The 14112-nt window shown below is 39.7% G+C and overlaps 1 protein-coding gene across 3 annotated transcripts in view; it reads right to left on the minus strand.

Moving 5' to 3' along the window:
- Positions 1 to 14112, minus strand: part of ZNF143 (zinc finger protein 143) — a 60804-nt gene that overhangs the window by 14139 nt on the left and 32553 nt on the right. For all 3 annotated transcript variants that reach the window (XM_040258406.1, XM_040258405.1, XM_040258407.1), the window contains exons 8-12: positions 12807 to 12926; positions 11104 to 11179; positions 10203 to 10328; positions 8376 to 8555; positions 1720 to 1947 (exon numbers count right to left, since the gene is read on the minus strand). In XM_040258406.1, coding sequence (XP_040114340.1) covers positions 1720 to 1947; positions 8376 to 8555; positions 10203 to 10328; positions 11104 to 11179; positions 12807 to 12926 — 730 coding nt within the window. The remainder of the gene's footprint in view (positions 1 to 1719; positions 1948 to 8375; positions 8556 to 10202; positions 10329 to 11103; positions 11180 to 12806; positions 12927 to 14112) is intronic.

A 14112-nucleotide genomic window follows, 5' to 3' on the forward strand; every position in this document is an offset into this window, starting at 1 on the left:
ATTTATTATACTTATTATTATACCATTACTCCAATGAGGTTCAAAACGTAGGGGATCATATGGGAGAAAAGGGACACAAACCCATTCTTATTCTTAGAAAAACAACCTTAATTTTTTTAATAAAATGTATTTCATAGGTTATCTTCTAGAACACAAGAAATTCTGACAATCTTAAATGTTAACATTTAAAGAAGAGACTGAGGAAGATTAAAAAGGGAACAGTCTTAAACCCAAGTTTGATATCATTAAAGTCTACTTTATAATTGCAAGGATTTAGCAGCAATTGTTAACACCTAACCAAGCACACTTACAGTGCTTTGGCTAGAAAACAGCATAGCATTTGAGAGTAAAGGAATTGTTGGGAAGTTCCTGGTGGTCCAGTGGCTAGCGCTTGGTGCTTTCACTGATGGAGCCTGGGTTCAATCCCTGGTCAGGGAACTAAGATCCTGCAAACCTTGCGATATGGACAAAATATTTTTAAAAGAGTGAAGGAAATGTTACTTTCTTACTGCTGCTGCTGCTACTGCTATGTTGCTTTAGTTGTGTCCGACTCTGTGTGACCCCATAGACAGCAGCCCACCAGGCTCCTCTGTCCCTGGGACTCTCCAGGCAAGAATATGGGAGTGGGTTGCCATTTCCTTCTCCAATGCATGCATGCATGCAAAGTCGCTTCAGTCGTGTCCGACTCTGTGCAACCCTATGGACAGCAGCCTACCAGGCTCCTCTGTCCACAGGATTCTCCAGGCAAGAATACTGGAGTGGGTTGCCATTTCCTTCTCCGTATTTTCTTACTATCACACGACTAATATCTGAAAAGATAAATTAGAATTACAGGGAATTATTTTGAGTAGATAGTGGATGATCTGTTCTTTTCCTTATTCTTCATTTTTTTTCCTACCTACATGTTTTTCAATCCTTTAATATTAGTTGTAAGATTAGGTAAGAATGTTTTAATTTTAAAACTTACTTCATTTAGGAACTACTCAATGAAACAGGACAATATATATGTTTTGTTCTGTTTCAGAAAAACCTATTTCATGTTACCTATTTAACTATGCTGTGTTATTTAACTGAAATCATAGAATCTAATTCTATTTTTCTCAAGAGTTTATCCTTACTGAAATGAATGTTTTTGTCTCCCACAACACTACTGAACAGACATGAATCAACTAAGAGTTATTTGAGAATGCTTCACCACTCTTGATTAAGACCAACATTCTAATACACCCAAACAGTCTAGCTGCCCCTGCCCTGCTGTGCAGCCTCATCTCACACCACCCTCCCAGGCAGAGAAATGCCATCCTGGCCAGGCTTCTTTCAGTCTCTCCAATTTACTTGGCTCTCTCCAACCTCAGGGCTTTTTGCATGTTCCATTCCCTCCATTTGGAACATTCTCCTGCCTCTGCTCCCTGTTTACCACCCTACCCCCCAAACCTTGTACATCCCTGCCTGTACAGCGAGTGAACCCATGATCTCTCCAAAAATCACTTCTTTAGGGGAGTTGTCTCTGACCTTCGAGACTAGGTTAATGTCCCCTCTTATACATCCCAAAGCATTAAGTACTTTACTTTGATAGCAATTATTGCAGTTGTGAAGGGTATTTTTGTGTGACTATTTGAATGAAACTTCACGGTTAGAGACAATGCTTTCAATCATACATTATGCTCCTAACTACTGATTTTCAAACACAGACATAAAAATACTGGAAGAAGCCCTTACCTGGGGGAGGCTCAAAGAAGGCTTCCTGCTCCTCCTCGATGGGCTCAGTGTCATTGTGCGCTGTTCGTTTGTGCATGGCCAGTGTGGAGATCTGCTTGTATGTCTTCCCACAGTGATTACAGTTGTATGGTTTGGAGTGAGTGTGAACAACATGATGTTTATACAAACTGGAATATTCTGTAAACCTTTTGTCACACCCAGGGACTGTACAAACATATGGCTTTTCCCCTAAGAAAAGAATGGCACCGGGGAAAAAAAATCAATTTTCAGTTATGAAGGCATAATCATTCCATACCTTCCATACCATTCTAGGGGAATGAAGAGGGAGGGAAACCACTAGTAGCAAAAATAAACAGCTGTCAAATCCCTTTCTATCCTGCTGTAAGACACAGCATAAGAAAAGACTCTCTGACTATGGTTTCAACTTGGCTCAAAAGGTGGTCTGCAACCTGAGTCATACCCCACACTTGAATACCACTTTTTGTTTAATTTCAAGAGATGTGAAAAATAAGGATGGAGATAGTTACTGCCCAGCTACAAGCTTTGATGAGGACTTTCCAGGCAATCGGCACTTATACTGCAGGGGGCACGGGTTCGATCCTTGGTTGGAGAACTACGATCTCACAGGCCACACAGAGCAGCCAAAAAAAAAGCATTGATGAAACTGTTGTTACTTATAACTAGATAATCTAGATATTAGTGATACTATATTAATAATGGAAATAATAAATGTAGGGAATTCCCTGGCTTTCACTGCAGAGGACCTGGGGTCAATCCCACAAGCCACTTGGTACAGCCCAAAATAATAATAAAAATAAATGTAATTATTAGTATAATGTATGTAGCTTACCCAAAGGGTTTTATAAGGATAAAAAACAAACATTTTCTAAAACGTGTATGAGATGTAGTCTGGACACATATTTCATATTAACTTCACTTGACTTCTTGCAACCAATCAAAAGCTATTAAATATTCACTAAAAACAATTCAATGCAAAGCAATTCTTTTTCCATGAAACAGTTTGAGAATAATACAGGCACTGCACATATTTTTAGAACTTTTCATTATAGAAAATTTCAAACATATACAAAAGTATAGAGAGTGCAATAAACCAATCATTTAGCTTCAACTATCAATTCATGGCCAATACAGTTTCGGTTATTAGCCACACGTTTACCCTCTCTGAAACAACTCCATGTACATTCCATCTCATCCATGAGTATTTCTGACTGTATAAAAGATGGATGCTTTTTATAAAGAACAAAATTACCAATAATTATTTAATATCACAATATCTAGACACTGTTTGTATGTAGTGGGAGGGTGCCACACCCTGGGAATCTAACACTGTGGGGGAAACCAAACTGGAACAAATTACCCTAACTGTAGTTTAAATGAACACTTTTAACCAGTATGGGGGCCAGGGTGGGGGAGAAGAAGCGACAGTAACTCATATACACACTATTTGATAGTCTCAGTCTTGGACTACCTGGAATAGGGAAAACTACAAAGATTTAACTCTTCTTGTTAATTCTAGTACTATGCTTGTTTATTCTAGTACTATGGGCAAGACGGGGCTTCCTTGGTGCCTCAGACAATAAAGAATCTGCCTGCAATGCGGGAGACCAGGGTTTGATTCCTGGGTTGGGAAGAACTCCTGGACAAGGGGATGGCTACTCACTCCAGTCTTCTTGTCTAGAAAATTCCATGGACAGAGGAGCCTGGCAAGCTACAGTCCACGGGCTCGCAAAGAGTCCGACATCACTGAGCAACTAACATTTTGAAAGGCAAAACAACTTGGAAACTATTTTAGACATAATAAAAGACTGAATAATGAATAAATGTATAAATGCTGTTGGAAGCCAGAGCTCTGACTATGGAACAAGGAAAATGCAAATATGGAATGTGAGAAGGAAAGAAAGAGCTCTGTGGAATGAACTGGAATTGGAGGTACTGGTGTGAACTCAGTCTCTAAAATGTGCTTATGTGTGTAAACATATGCATATCCTACTCTGTTCTCATTTTATACCTTCCTACGGTAACTCCATCTTTTTCACGGTAAACATGGTAAAACCACCCACAAATAGTAAAGTCACTACGGTAATCTGTAATATACATCTTAGACATTAAGTATTTGAGACTGCGTCTTGTCCTCTGCCCAGCCCACATTCTCAAAACAGGGCAGGGTGAAGTTTTTACCTTGGGGAATGGTTGTGGAGGAGACATGATGAGGGCAAGGCGAGGCAGGACAATGTCGGGCAACTCCAGTTCAGAGAACCAACCCTACTCATATTCAGGCTTGAGCAATGACCGCCACTATGTGGTACCAAACCACAGTCAAGATATAAATACACTGGTGGGGGGAGGATGGCATTGTTTTTTTTTTTTTTTTTTTGTCTTGAAACTATAGTTTTTACAATTGAGGTATAACTGATTTACAATATTATATTAGTTTCAGGTGTAGAACACTGTGACTCAATATCATGTATTACAAAATCATCACCATGATAAGTCTGTCAACATACCAAGTTACTCCAATATTATTGACTCTATTCTCTATGCTGCATATCGTATAACTCATTTATTTTATAATTGCAAGTTTGTACCTATTAATCTCCCTCATCTATTTTATTCATCCACCAATCCCCTGCCCTCTGGCAACTACCAGTTTTGTTTTCTTTATCTATGAGTCTGTCTTTATGTTTGTTTATTCATTTGGTTTGTTAAAGTTCCATTTAAGTGAAATCATACAGTATTTGTCTTCCTCTGTCTGACATTTCACATAATACCCTCTAGGTCCATACATGTTGTCACAAATGGCAAGACTTCATTCTGTTTTATGGCTAATACTCCACTGTATGTTTGTATGTAAATGTTTTGTACTTATCCATTCACCTATCAATGGATACTTAGGTTGCCTGCATATCCTGGATATTGCAAATAATGCTGTAATAAACACAGGGGTGTATATATCTTTTTAAATTAGTGTCTTGTTTTCTTCATTCAAATACCCAGAAGTGGAATTGCTGGATTGTATGGTAGTTCTATGTTTCATTTTTGAGGAAACTCCAAACTGCCTTCTGTAGTGGCTGTACCAATTTACATTCCTACCAACAGTGCAACAGGGTTTCCTTTTCTTCACATTGTTATGAACCCTTGTTACTATCTTTTTGATAATAGCCATTCTGACAGGTGTGAGGTGCTATCTCACTGTGGTTGTTTACCATTTCCTGGGTGACAGCGATGTTGAACATCTTTTCATGGAGACCTAAATGGATCTGAGTTGCACTTTAGAGCTTCCTAACAGCTAGCTGCAGTCTCAGCTGGGTCGGTCATCCGATCATCCTTCCAAAATAGACCGCATTTTACACAGCTGAGTCTTATGCTCCACTTATACATAATGTGGGCTTTTATTGTTTTACCTACTTGATGATCATCAGCCAATCTTTTCTTCCAACCCAGACCTACTTCCTGGGTCAGGCCAACATTTACAATGACCTACTGGATATCCTTGAGGGGGTTTCCCTGATAGCTCAATAGATAAAAGAATTTGCCTGCAGTGCTAGAGACCTGGGTTTGATCCCTGAGTTTTAAAGATTCCCTGGAGAAGGAAATGGCAACCTACTCCAACATTCTTGCCTGGAAAATCCTATGGACAGAGGAGCCTTGCGGGCTACAGTCCATGGGGTGGCAAGAGTCGAACACGACTTAGCAACTAAACCACCACTGGATAGCCTTACTTTAGTGACTTTTAACCATGTATGCATTTAAGAGACCTGGAGGATTTTTAATATATACTGATACCTGGGTCTCACCTCAGTAAAACTATGTCAGAATCTTTGCAGACAGGATCTGTGCAATCAGTCTATTTTAAAAAGGTGAATCCGATGTACAGCCACATTTGAAAGCACTACTCTACCTGCATATTCCAAAGATCATAATGGCCATACTTAACGTAGGCATCCCTCTTTGTGGTTGTTTAGTTGCTGTGTCTGACTCTCTTGCAACCCCATGGACTGTAGGGTCCTCTGTCCATGGGATTTTCCAGGCAAGAATACTGGAGTGGGTTGCCATGTCCTTCTCTAGCGGATCTTCCCAATCAGGGATTGAACCAGCATCTCTTGCATTGCAGGCAGATTCTTTCCCACTGAGCCACTTGGGAAGCAGGCATCCCTCTGACTGTAATCTAATTTGCCCATAAAACATGCTGAATGGCTAACTTTCAGGTAATGAGTCTATATTCCATTACTTTAGATGGGAAAAATAGTTTTCCCAATCCATCTAAAAAACCCCAACCATTTCCCCCAAATATTACAAAAAGGCTCTTAACCCACCAAGAATGTCTGCATAATATGAAGAACTTAAAATACCATTTATGTAATTACTAACACTCTGAACTCAATAGCATGTATAAGTTTGTGCATAATACACAATAATATCAGAGTATAGAATAGGAATTTTGTTTTCTTTCTACACCACAAACATGTACTATAAGTTTAAAATGAAATATCTTAAAAATATTTGGCCATGTGATGCAAAGAGCCAACTCACTGGAAAAGACTCTGATACTGGGAAAGACTGAAGGGAAAAGGAGAAGGGCAGGGCAGAGGATGAAACGGTTCAATAGTATCACTGGCTCAATGGACATGAATTTGAGCAAACTCTGGGAGATAGTGGAGGACAGGGGAGCCTGGCGTGCTGCAGTCCAAGGGATTGCAAAGAGTCAGACACAACTTAGCAACTGAACAACAAATCTTAAAGATAGAAAGCAATGCAGATTATATCAGCATAAGACAATTTTTTTTTTTCCTAATCTACAGCCTTCTTTTCCAGGCCTCTGAGGTTTTCACAGGATATTCCACTTTCTTAGGAAACACAAATAATGTAGGCAAGATGATGGCAGTAATGTATAATAAAAAAGTAATGTATAATATACAATGTGAGTATAAGATATGACTGCATTAGAAATATGACTACAGTGTATTCTATGTTCTCTCATTTAGATTCATATGCAACTTAAAATCTTTTCCTTTTATAGAAAAATGCATGTATCAAGTGGATTCATTATAGTGGGGTTTCAATTTGAATCAAATTATGAGTAAAAATTTTACAAACCATTACAGTAAATATACAGATGGTGAGAGTTCAGGTGGTGAGGGAAACCCAGAGAACTATATATTGCAAACCCACACTATTACCTTCCCTTCGCAACCTGGTCTTCCTCATGTTAGCATTATCACTGAACCCATCACACAAGCGAGAATGACAAGCTGTTCTCATTCCTCATGACTAAGTTGGTCATCAGGTCCTCTGCTGATACCTCTCAATGTCTCATTTTTATCCTCCTCCATCTCACTCACTTCACATATTCCAATGGCCCTTCATCAGTCTCCTTGCCTGTGGCCTCATCTCCCTTTAACTTCTTTCTGTAGCACTGACAGAGTAAGGTTTTTCCAAAAAAGTACATTTTCTTTAAATCTTCCTTCCTCACTAGCGACAGCAGTATCCGAACTTATTAATGTACCATTCCCAAGCAGTATCCAAACTTATTAATGAACCATTCCCAAGCAGTATCCAAACTTATTAATGTACCTTTCTCAAAGTAAAGCAACTGCTATAGATGCCTGAAAATATTTCCAGAGATATCTAGGGTCTATAGAATGTAGCCTCAGAAATACTACCTTACACAATTAACATTCCATTCTAAGTGTCTTTTAATTTTGAATTATCAGAAGTTTACTCTTAATATGAGTAATAAAAATAATACACTAAAAATTTCTTATAAAACTAATATATCCTCTAATGCTTCTCTCCATTCCCATCAAAAATACAACCACCATACCAAAAAAAAAAAAACCAACCACCTGAAACTAATACAAAATTGTAAATCAACTATATGTCAACTATAAAAAAATACATCCACAAAGCAGAGCATCAAATTAAAAGCTTTTGTGCTGTAAATGGCACCATCAAAAAAGTAAAAAAAAAAAAAAAAGAAAGAAAATATCTATAAAAATTGGATTGTGGTGATGGTTGTACAACCTTGTGAGTAAGTGAGTGAAGTTGCTCAGTCGTGTCCAACTCTTTGCGACCCCATGGACTGGAGCCTACCAGGCTCCTCCATCCATGGGATTCTCCGGGCAAGAGTACTGGAGTGGGTTGCCATTTCCTTCTCCAGGAGATCTTCCCAACCCAGGGATCGAACCCAGGTCTCCCGCATTGCAGGCAGATGCTTTACCATCTGAGCCACCAGGGAAGACTCTCACAACCTTGTGAATATACCAAAAAAACAATGAATCATATTGTTTAATGGATGAATTGCACAGTGTATGAATTATATCTCAATAAAGCTGGTAAAAAATATATACATAGATACTCTGCAACAATTATGTCTATTACCCCTCCCTAAATCAACTGCCCTTGACAATGTTTTGTCTATCTCTGCACTTCTGATGCCTAGCAGGGGAACACACAGCAGACATGCAGTAACTATTGCATAAATAAATGTATAAATGCTAAAGTGAAGTTTGTTCAAGTTATGTAATCCACTGCTGTGGTGGGAAGGAGGAAAGAGATTGCTGCAAATGGTTTATGGGAGAGGCAGGAGTTAAAACTGAGCCTTGAAAGATAGAAGACCAAGAACTAGAGACTGTTACCTGTGTGTATTCTCACGTGGTTTTTATAATTGGTTGCACTGGCAAACGCCCTCCCACATCCTGGTTCTGTGCAGTAATAAGGTCTTTCTCCTGTATGTGTCCTAATATGCACTTTTCTAATATTTGATGTTGTAAAAGACCGACCACAGCCTTCAAAGTGACATTTAAAGGGCCTTTCTCCTGAAAACACAAAGGGAAATACATTAAATGGTACAAAAATACACAGATAATTAAAATGTCTTATACTTCAATTCTGCTTAGGATCATTCATGCTCAGACTCTACAGCCTTTCTGTATCGAGCTTCCCTTTGTTTTTCTTGTTTTATTTTTTTCTGCAAACAGTATTGTCTACTCCAAACATAAATTTACATAGGAAAACCTGAATAGTATTCAAAACTAATCACTGATTACATGACTTTCCAAGACGGGAGTCATCCAGAAAGGCATACTAAAAAATGAACTGAGATAAGCGACAAAGAACTACATACCACAAAGAAATACAAAAGAAAAACAGAGTCAAGCATAAGGATTAAGTTAGAAATAGCCCTGGAATCCCCTAAAAGCTTATCTCCTCCTTTATTTATTCTATAACACTTAAAGAAAAAAATTTTTGGTCTTTTTAAAATCTAGTGTCTCATACATAATATACATTAAAAATACTCACTGAATATATTATTATTCTCAGGATCTTAGAAACACCTGCCTTTCATATAACAACAAGAGCATGAATGAAATAGAAGCAGGGACCTACAGCTTTGTTCCTGAACACTGTAAAGCCGATCTGGAATCATATTTGAACTAAAAGTTAAACACTAATGACAGGAAGAATCCTCCATGAAAATTTGCTAAATTATCTCAGAATACTTAGAAATACCTGGGGACAAAGTGGTAAGATTATGTTTAAAACATCTGTAGTAAAATCTCAAACTAAATGACCTTATGCTATCAATATATTACTTAGTCAATAGCTTATAACAGCATCTCTTATCAACAGTTTCTGAAAGTCTTCCAACTCTAATCCAAAGCAAATAATTACCTTTATAACACCAATCTGCAAATAATCAAATACAAGGAGAGGAGGGGAGGGGAAGGAAGATTTGAACAAAGTACCCCTTAGGAAAAGGAGAGAAGGAATTTAAAGGGTAGGAAAGATGATCACAAGAAAGGAACAAGCCTTTCTTTCTGTGAGGCTGTAAGGACATCAGATTTTTTTCTTTTTTTAGGAGCAGCTTAAAGCAGGTGCTTCCCTGGTGGCTCAGACGATATAGCGTCTGCCTAAAATGCGAGAGACCCGGGTTCGATCCCTGAGTCGGGAAGATCTTTTGGAGAAGGAAATGGCAACCCACTTCAGTATTCTTGCCTGGAAAATTCCATGGACAGAGGAGTCTGGTAGGCTACAGTCCATGGGGTCGCAAAGAGTCGGACACAACTGAGTGACTTCAATGTAACGTCAAAGCAGGAGAAGCCAGGCTAAACTGAGAAGAAACTGGGTGCCTTAGGTTCTGGTCTCAGTTGGGCTACTAAGTGGACATATAATCCTAGGTAAATAAGCCTGTTGCTCAGATAATGCCTGAAAACAGAGTTGGCGGTCTAGGGCCACTGCTAATCTTTTGGAACACGGAACCCACTGAGAATCTAACAATGTTACAGGCCCTCATCCTGGAAAAAAACAGACCTGCACAAATGGCAAACTACATGGAGTTTCATGAGTTTAAGCGAAGCCCTTGATACTGACTCCCTGAAGTGCTTCCAGAAACCACTTCCCCAAGTCCCTCCCTGCAGATGAAGAACTCCTCGCCTAGATAGAGTATTTCTTCACACCAGTACCTGTATGAGTTCTGATATGTTTTTGTAGATCTCCTGAAGTTTTGAAAGATTTGGTACAATTATCTTCTGAACACCGATATGGCTTCTCTCCTGTATGAGTTCTGACATGACTTTTTAATCCATAACCTTTAAGAAAAATTTAAAAGAAACTTAGTTATACAAGATTCCTGTAAGCATGCCCACTGAGATTAAGCTATTGAAAAGTACAGTAAACACCAAGGATATAATAGGCACACACAACAGAATAACTATTAAACAGGTACTAGAGCATGACAGATCGGGACTGTCCTGCTGAAAATTCAACAGTTTCATCTCTGACTAGAAGAGACTGTGTGTTTCTTTTTTTAAAGTGTCCCCATGGGGAGCCTGGTGGGCTGCCGTCTATGGGGTCACACAGAGTCAGACACGACTGAAGCGACTTAGCAGCAGCAGCCATCTTATTACATGTGCATTACTCATACTCCAAAATCTTGAAGCAGAATGGAGGCATGGAGTGAAGAACAGGGCAGAATTCAGGAGGCCTGGCACCAGTCCTGGCCCTGATGCGTGTGTCCCAGGGCAGGACCCATCCTACTGCTAAGCCCCAGATCATGGCTCCCCCCTGAGTCTGTCCTAATGTTAAACTCTGAGTCAGTGTTAATGCTCAGCTTTTGTGTTTCTTACTAAAAGAAAGTAGTGTGTGGAGTGAAATATGAACACAGTAGGCAGAAACAGGTCTGAGGAGAAAAATGACAACACAAAGAGAACAGATCAAGTGGAACAAAAGGAAGAAAGGGAGAGACTGGAAAACTAGTCACTGCATGCCCACTAATTCAGACCAAGGCAGGCGGTCAGTTCCTTCTTCTGACCTGTCTCTGCTTGACTCCCGAGTGGAACCAAGAAACATAACTCGAGGTTTTACCTGTTGCAAATGCTTTCCCACAGCCTGCATGCTCACACTGGTAAGGCCGGTCTCCTGTGTGTGACCGCTCATGGACCTGTTATTAAAACAAAAGCATAAGTCTGCTTCCTCGAGGCATTCTGCAGGTAGATGGTCTCCACAAAGACTTCCTCCTTGCCCCCAGCTGCTGAATTATTTTGTTGCTTGTACATTATTTTTGAAAGATAGAAGATAACTTTTCTCAAAAACTACTAATTCTCAATATAAACCAGGTGCTTTATGTTAAGATGTACTCATTTTAAGTAAGGAATAGGAATACTGGAGGTGTGAGCTTTTCTAGACTGCTCAAAGGTGTTTGTACAGAACATGTACCTGTTGGGAGCTAGGAGTACAAGGAGACTCTACACAACATAAGGTTAGGAGTGTGGAGCCTGCTGCCAAAGGGGCCTTGATCTGAAGCAAGGCTTCACCACTGACTGGTGGTGTGACTGTGGCATCTGCCTTCTCTCAGCCTCAAAGTTCTATCTGTAAAATGGGGGCATAATAGTACCTACCACAGAGGGCTGCTGTGACAAATGAATACTCATGACAATGTCTGATATTTACTGAACTTTTACCACTTGCCAGGCCATTCTCTTCAGTACTTTACAGGCACAGAATTAACTTACTTAATTCTCACAGCTACTCATTGAGGGAGGTATATAAACTTTATGGTCTAATATTACAGATAAGGAAGATGAAGTACTAAGAGGTCAAGTAATATGTCAAGGGAGAAGGCAATGGCAACCCACTCCAGTACTCTTGCCTGGAAAACCCCATGGACGGAGGAGCCTGGTAGGCTGCAGTCCATGGGGTCGCTAAGAGTCGGACACGACTGAGCGACTTCACTTTCACTTTTCACTTTCATGCACTGAAGGAAATGGCAACCCACTCCAGTGTTCTTGCCTCGAGAATCCCAGGAATGGTGGAGCCTGGTGGGCTGCCCTCTATGGGGTCACACAGAGTCGGACACGACTGAAGCGACTTAGCAGCAGCAGCAGCAGCATTGGAGAGGGAGATGGCAACCCACTCCAGTATTCCTGCCTGGAGAATCCCGGGAATGGAGGAGCCTGGTGGGCCGGCGTCTATGGGGTCGCACAGGGTCGGACACGACTGAAGCAACTTAGCAGCAGCAGCAACATGTCAAGGTTACATACTGACAGGCAGCAGAGATGGGCTCTGGGGCTGCTATTCCAAATATGCTAAATGCATACTTCCTAACACACTGTAAGTTATTCAATAAAAGTTAGCTATTATTTTTAATGAGTGATGGTATATTGTATTTAGCTTCCATCAAAATACTTGGCCTATGTATTTGACAGACAGGACAATCAACACCACCTTTTGCTGGACTGCAGCAAATCACTGTTAACAGAGTGATTATATCCACATCTCTCATATAATTACATAAATTTCACATTTGAAAAAAATTTATTCAACTATGTAGAGGACCTATAAATGCTCTGACATATGCTGGACACAAGGGAGACAAAGATGAAGAAAGCAGAGTCCTAGTCCTCAAAGAGTTTATTTCTAAAATCTGCACAGATTTTTGTGTGTATATGAGTGTGAGCATTTGTATCTTGATAGGTGGGGGAGAACAATGGTATCTGAATACTACATCAAGTTGGCGTTTAATGTCCTAGGTATCCTCATGACTAGACACAGCATTCCTTCGTATATACCTTAAGATGGTGAGCTGTTGTATATAATTTTCCACATCCGTCATAGCCACATCGAAAGGCCTTCTCTCCACTCTGTTGAGATTTAGCAGTTACTCTTGTTGCATGTCCTTGTAAGACAATCTAGATGAAACAAAAAGTACAATTTTAAGTATTTACACAGAAATAAAGTAGATGAAGTTACAATTTTCAGAAAAAAAAAAAAAGATAAAATGTGGGTTTCCAGACTCAGGTCATCATTTTATGAAGATTCTATCATCCTGAGCCAGTCGGGTTAGTTCTGTTATGTGGCTGAAGTCAGGAGCTCTGGAAGAAGTCAACAGGAGATCCACAAGGGGGCATAATCAGCACTCAGATTGGAAACTGAAACTTAAGCCAGGCAGCATACACTGGTCCGCTGTATGCAGCTGTTCCTTGACATATTCCAGTAACTGTGTGCGTGTATTTTTTTTAATATTTAAAAATTCCGAAATTTAAAAAATGATATAATATGTATATATAATAATATTTTTGGAAATATAATGTGCTAAGTCACTTCAGTCATGTCTGACTCTTTGCAACTCCATGGACTGTAGTCCGCCAAGCTCCTATGTCTATGGGATTCCTGAGGCAAGAATACTGGAATGGAGTACCATTTCCTTCTCCATTAAAATACAGTATATATAAAATAATGCTTTTAAATATATATATGTACATATGTTCTAAAAACAATGTAAAAGTCATTTTCAATTTCAAAAGCAATGAAAAAGAAGGGGTTAGGCCATCTGAGTCACCTGTGGGAGACATCAGGATCCATATGATGCTATTCTGTGGGGAAAAAAGTGACTCAGATGGTAAAGAATCTGCCTGAAATGCAGGAGAGAGACCCGGGTTCGATCTCTGGGTCAGGAAGATCCCCTGGAGAAGAGAATGGCTACCCACTCCAGTATTCTTGCCTAGAGAATTCCATGGACAGAGGAGACTGGCAGGCTACAGTCCATGGGGTTGCAAAGAGCTGGACACGACTAAGCGACTAACACTTTCACACTATCACTTTCGAAGATCCCTTCTGTGGAACTGAACACCATAAGACTTTAAACAACTGCACTGATGTTAGAGGTCTTTTTTGGAGAAGGAAATGGCAACCCACTCCAGTATTCTTGCCTGGGAAATCCCATGGACAGAGGAACCTGGTGGGCTACAGTCCATGGGGTTGTTAAGAGTCAGACACAAATTGGTAACTAAATTGCCACAGAGGTTTTTTTAAAGATGATGATTTAGAAATTAAGTTACCATGAAACTTGAAAAATTACTTTCTACTTTGTGGGCA

The sequence above is a fragment of the Oryx dammah genome, unplaced genomic scaffold (genome assembly GCF_014754425.2).
Source record: "Oryx dammah isolate SB20612 unplaced genomic scaffold, SCBI_Odam_1.1 HiC_scaffold_17, whole genome shotgun sequence".
NCBI lineage: Eukaryota > Metazoa > Chordata > Mammalia > Artiodactyla > Bovidae > Oryx > Oryx dammah.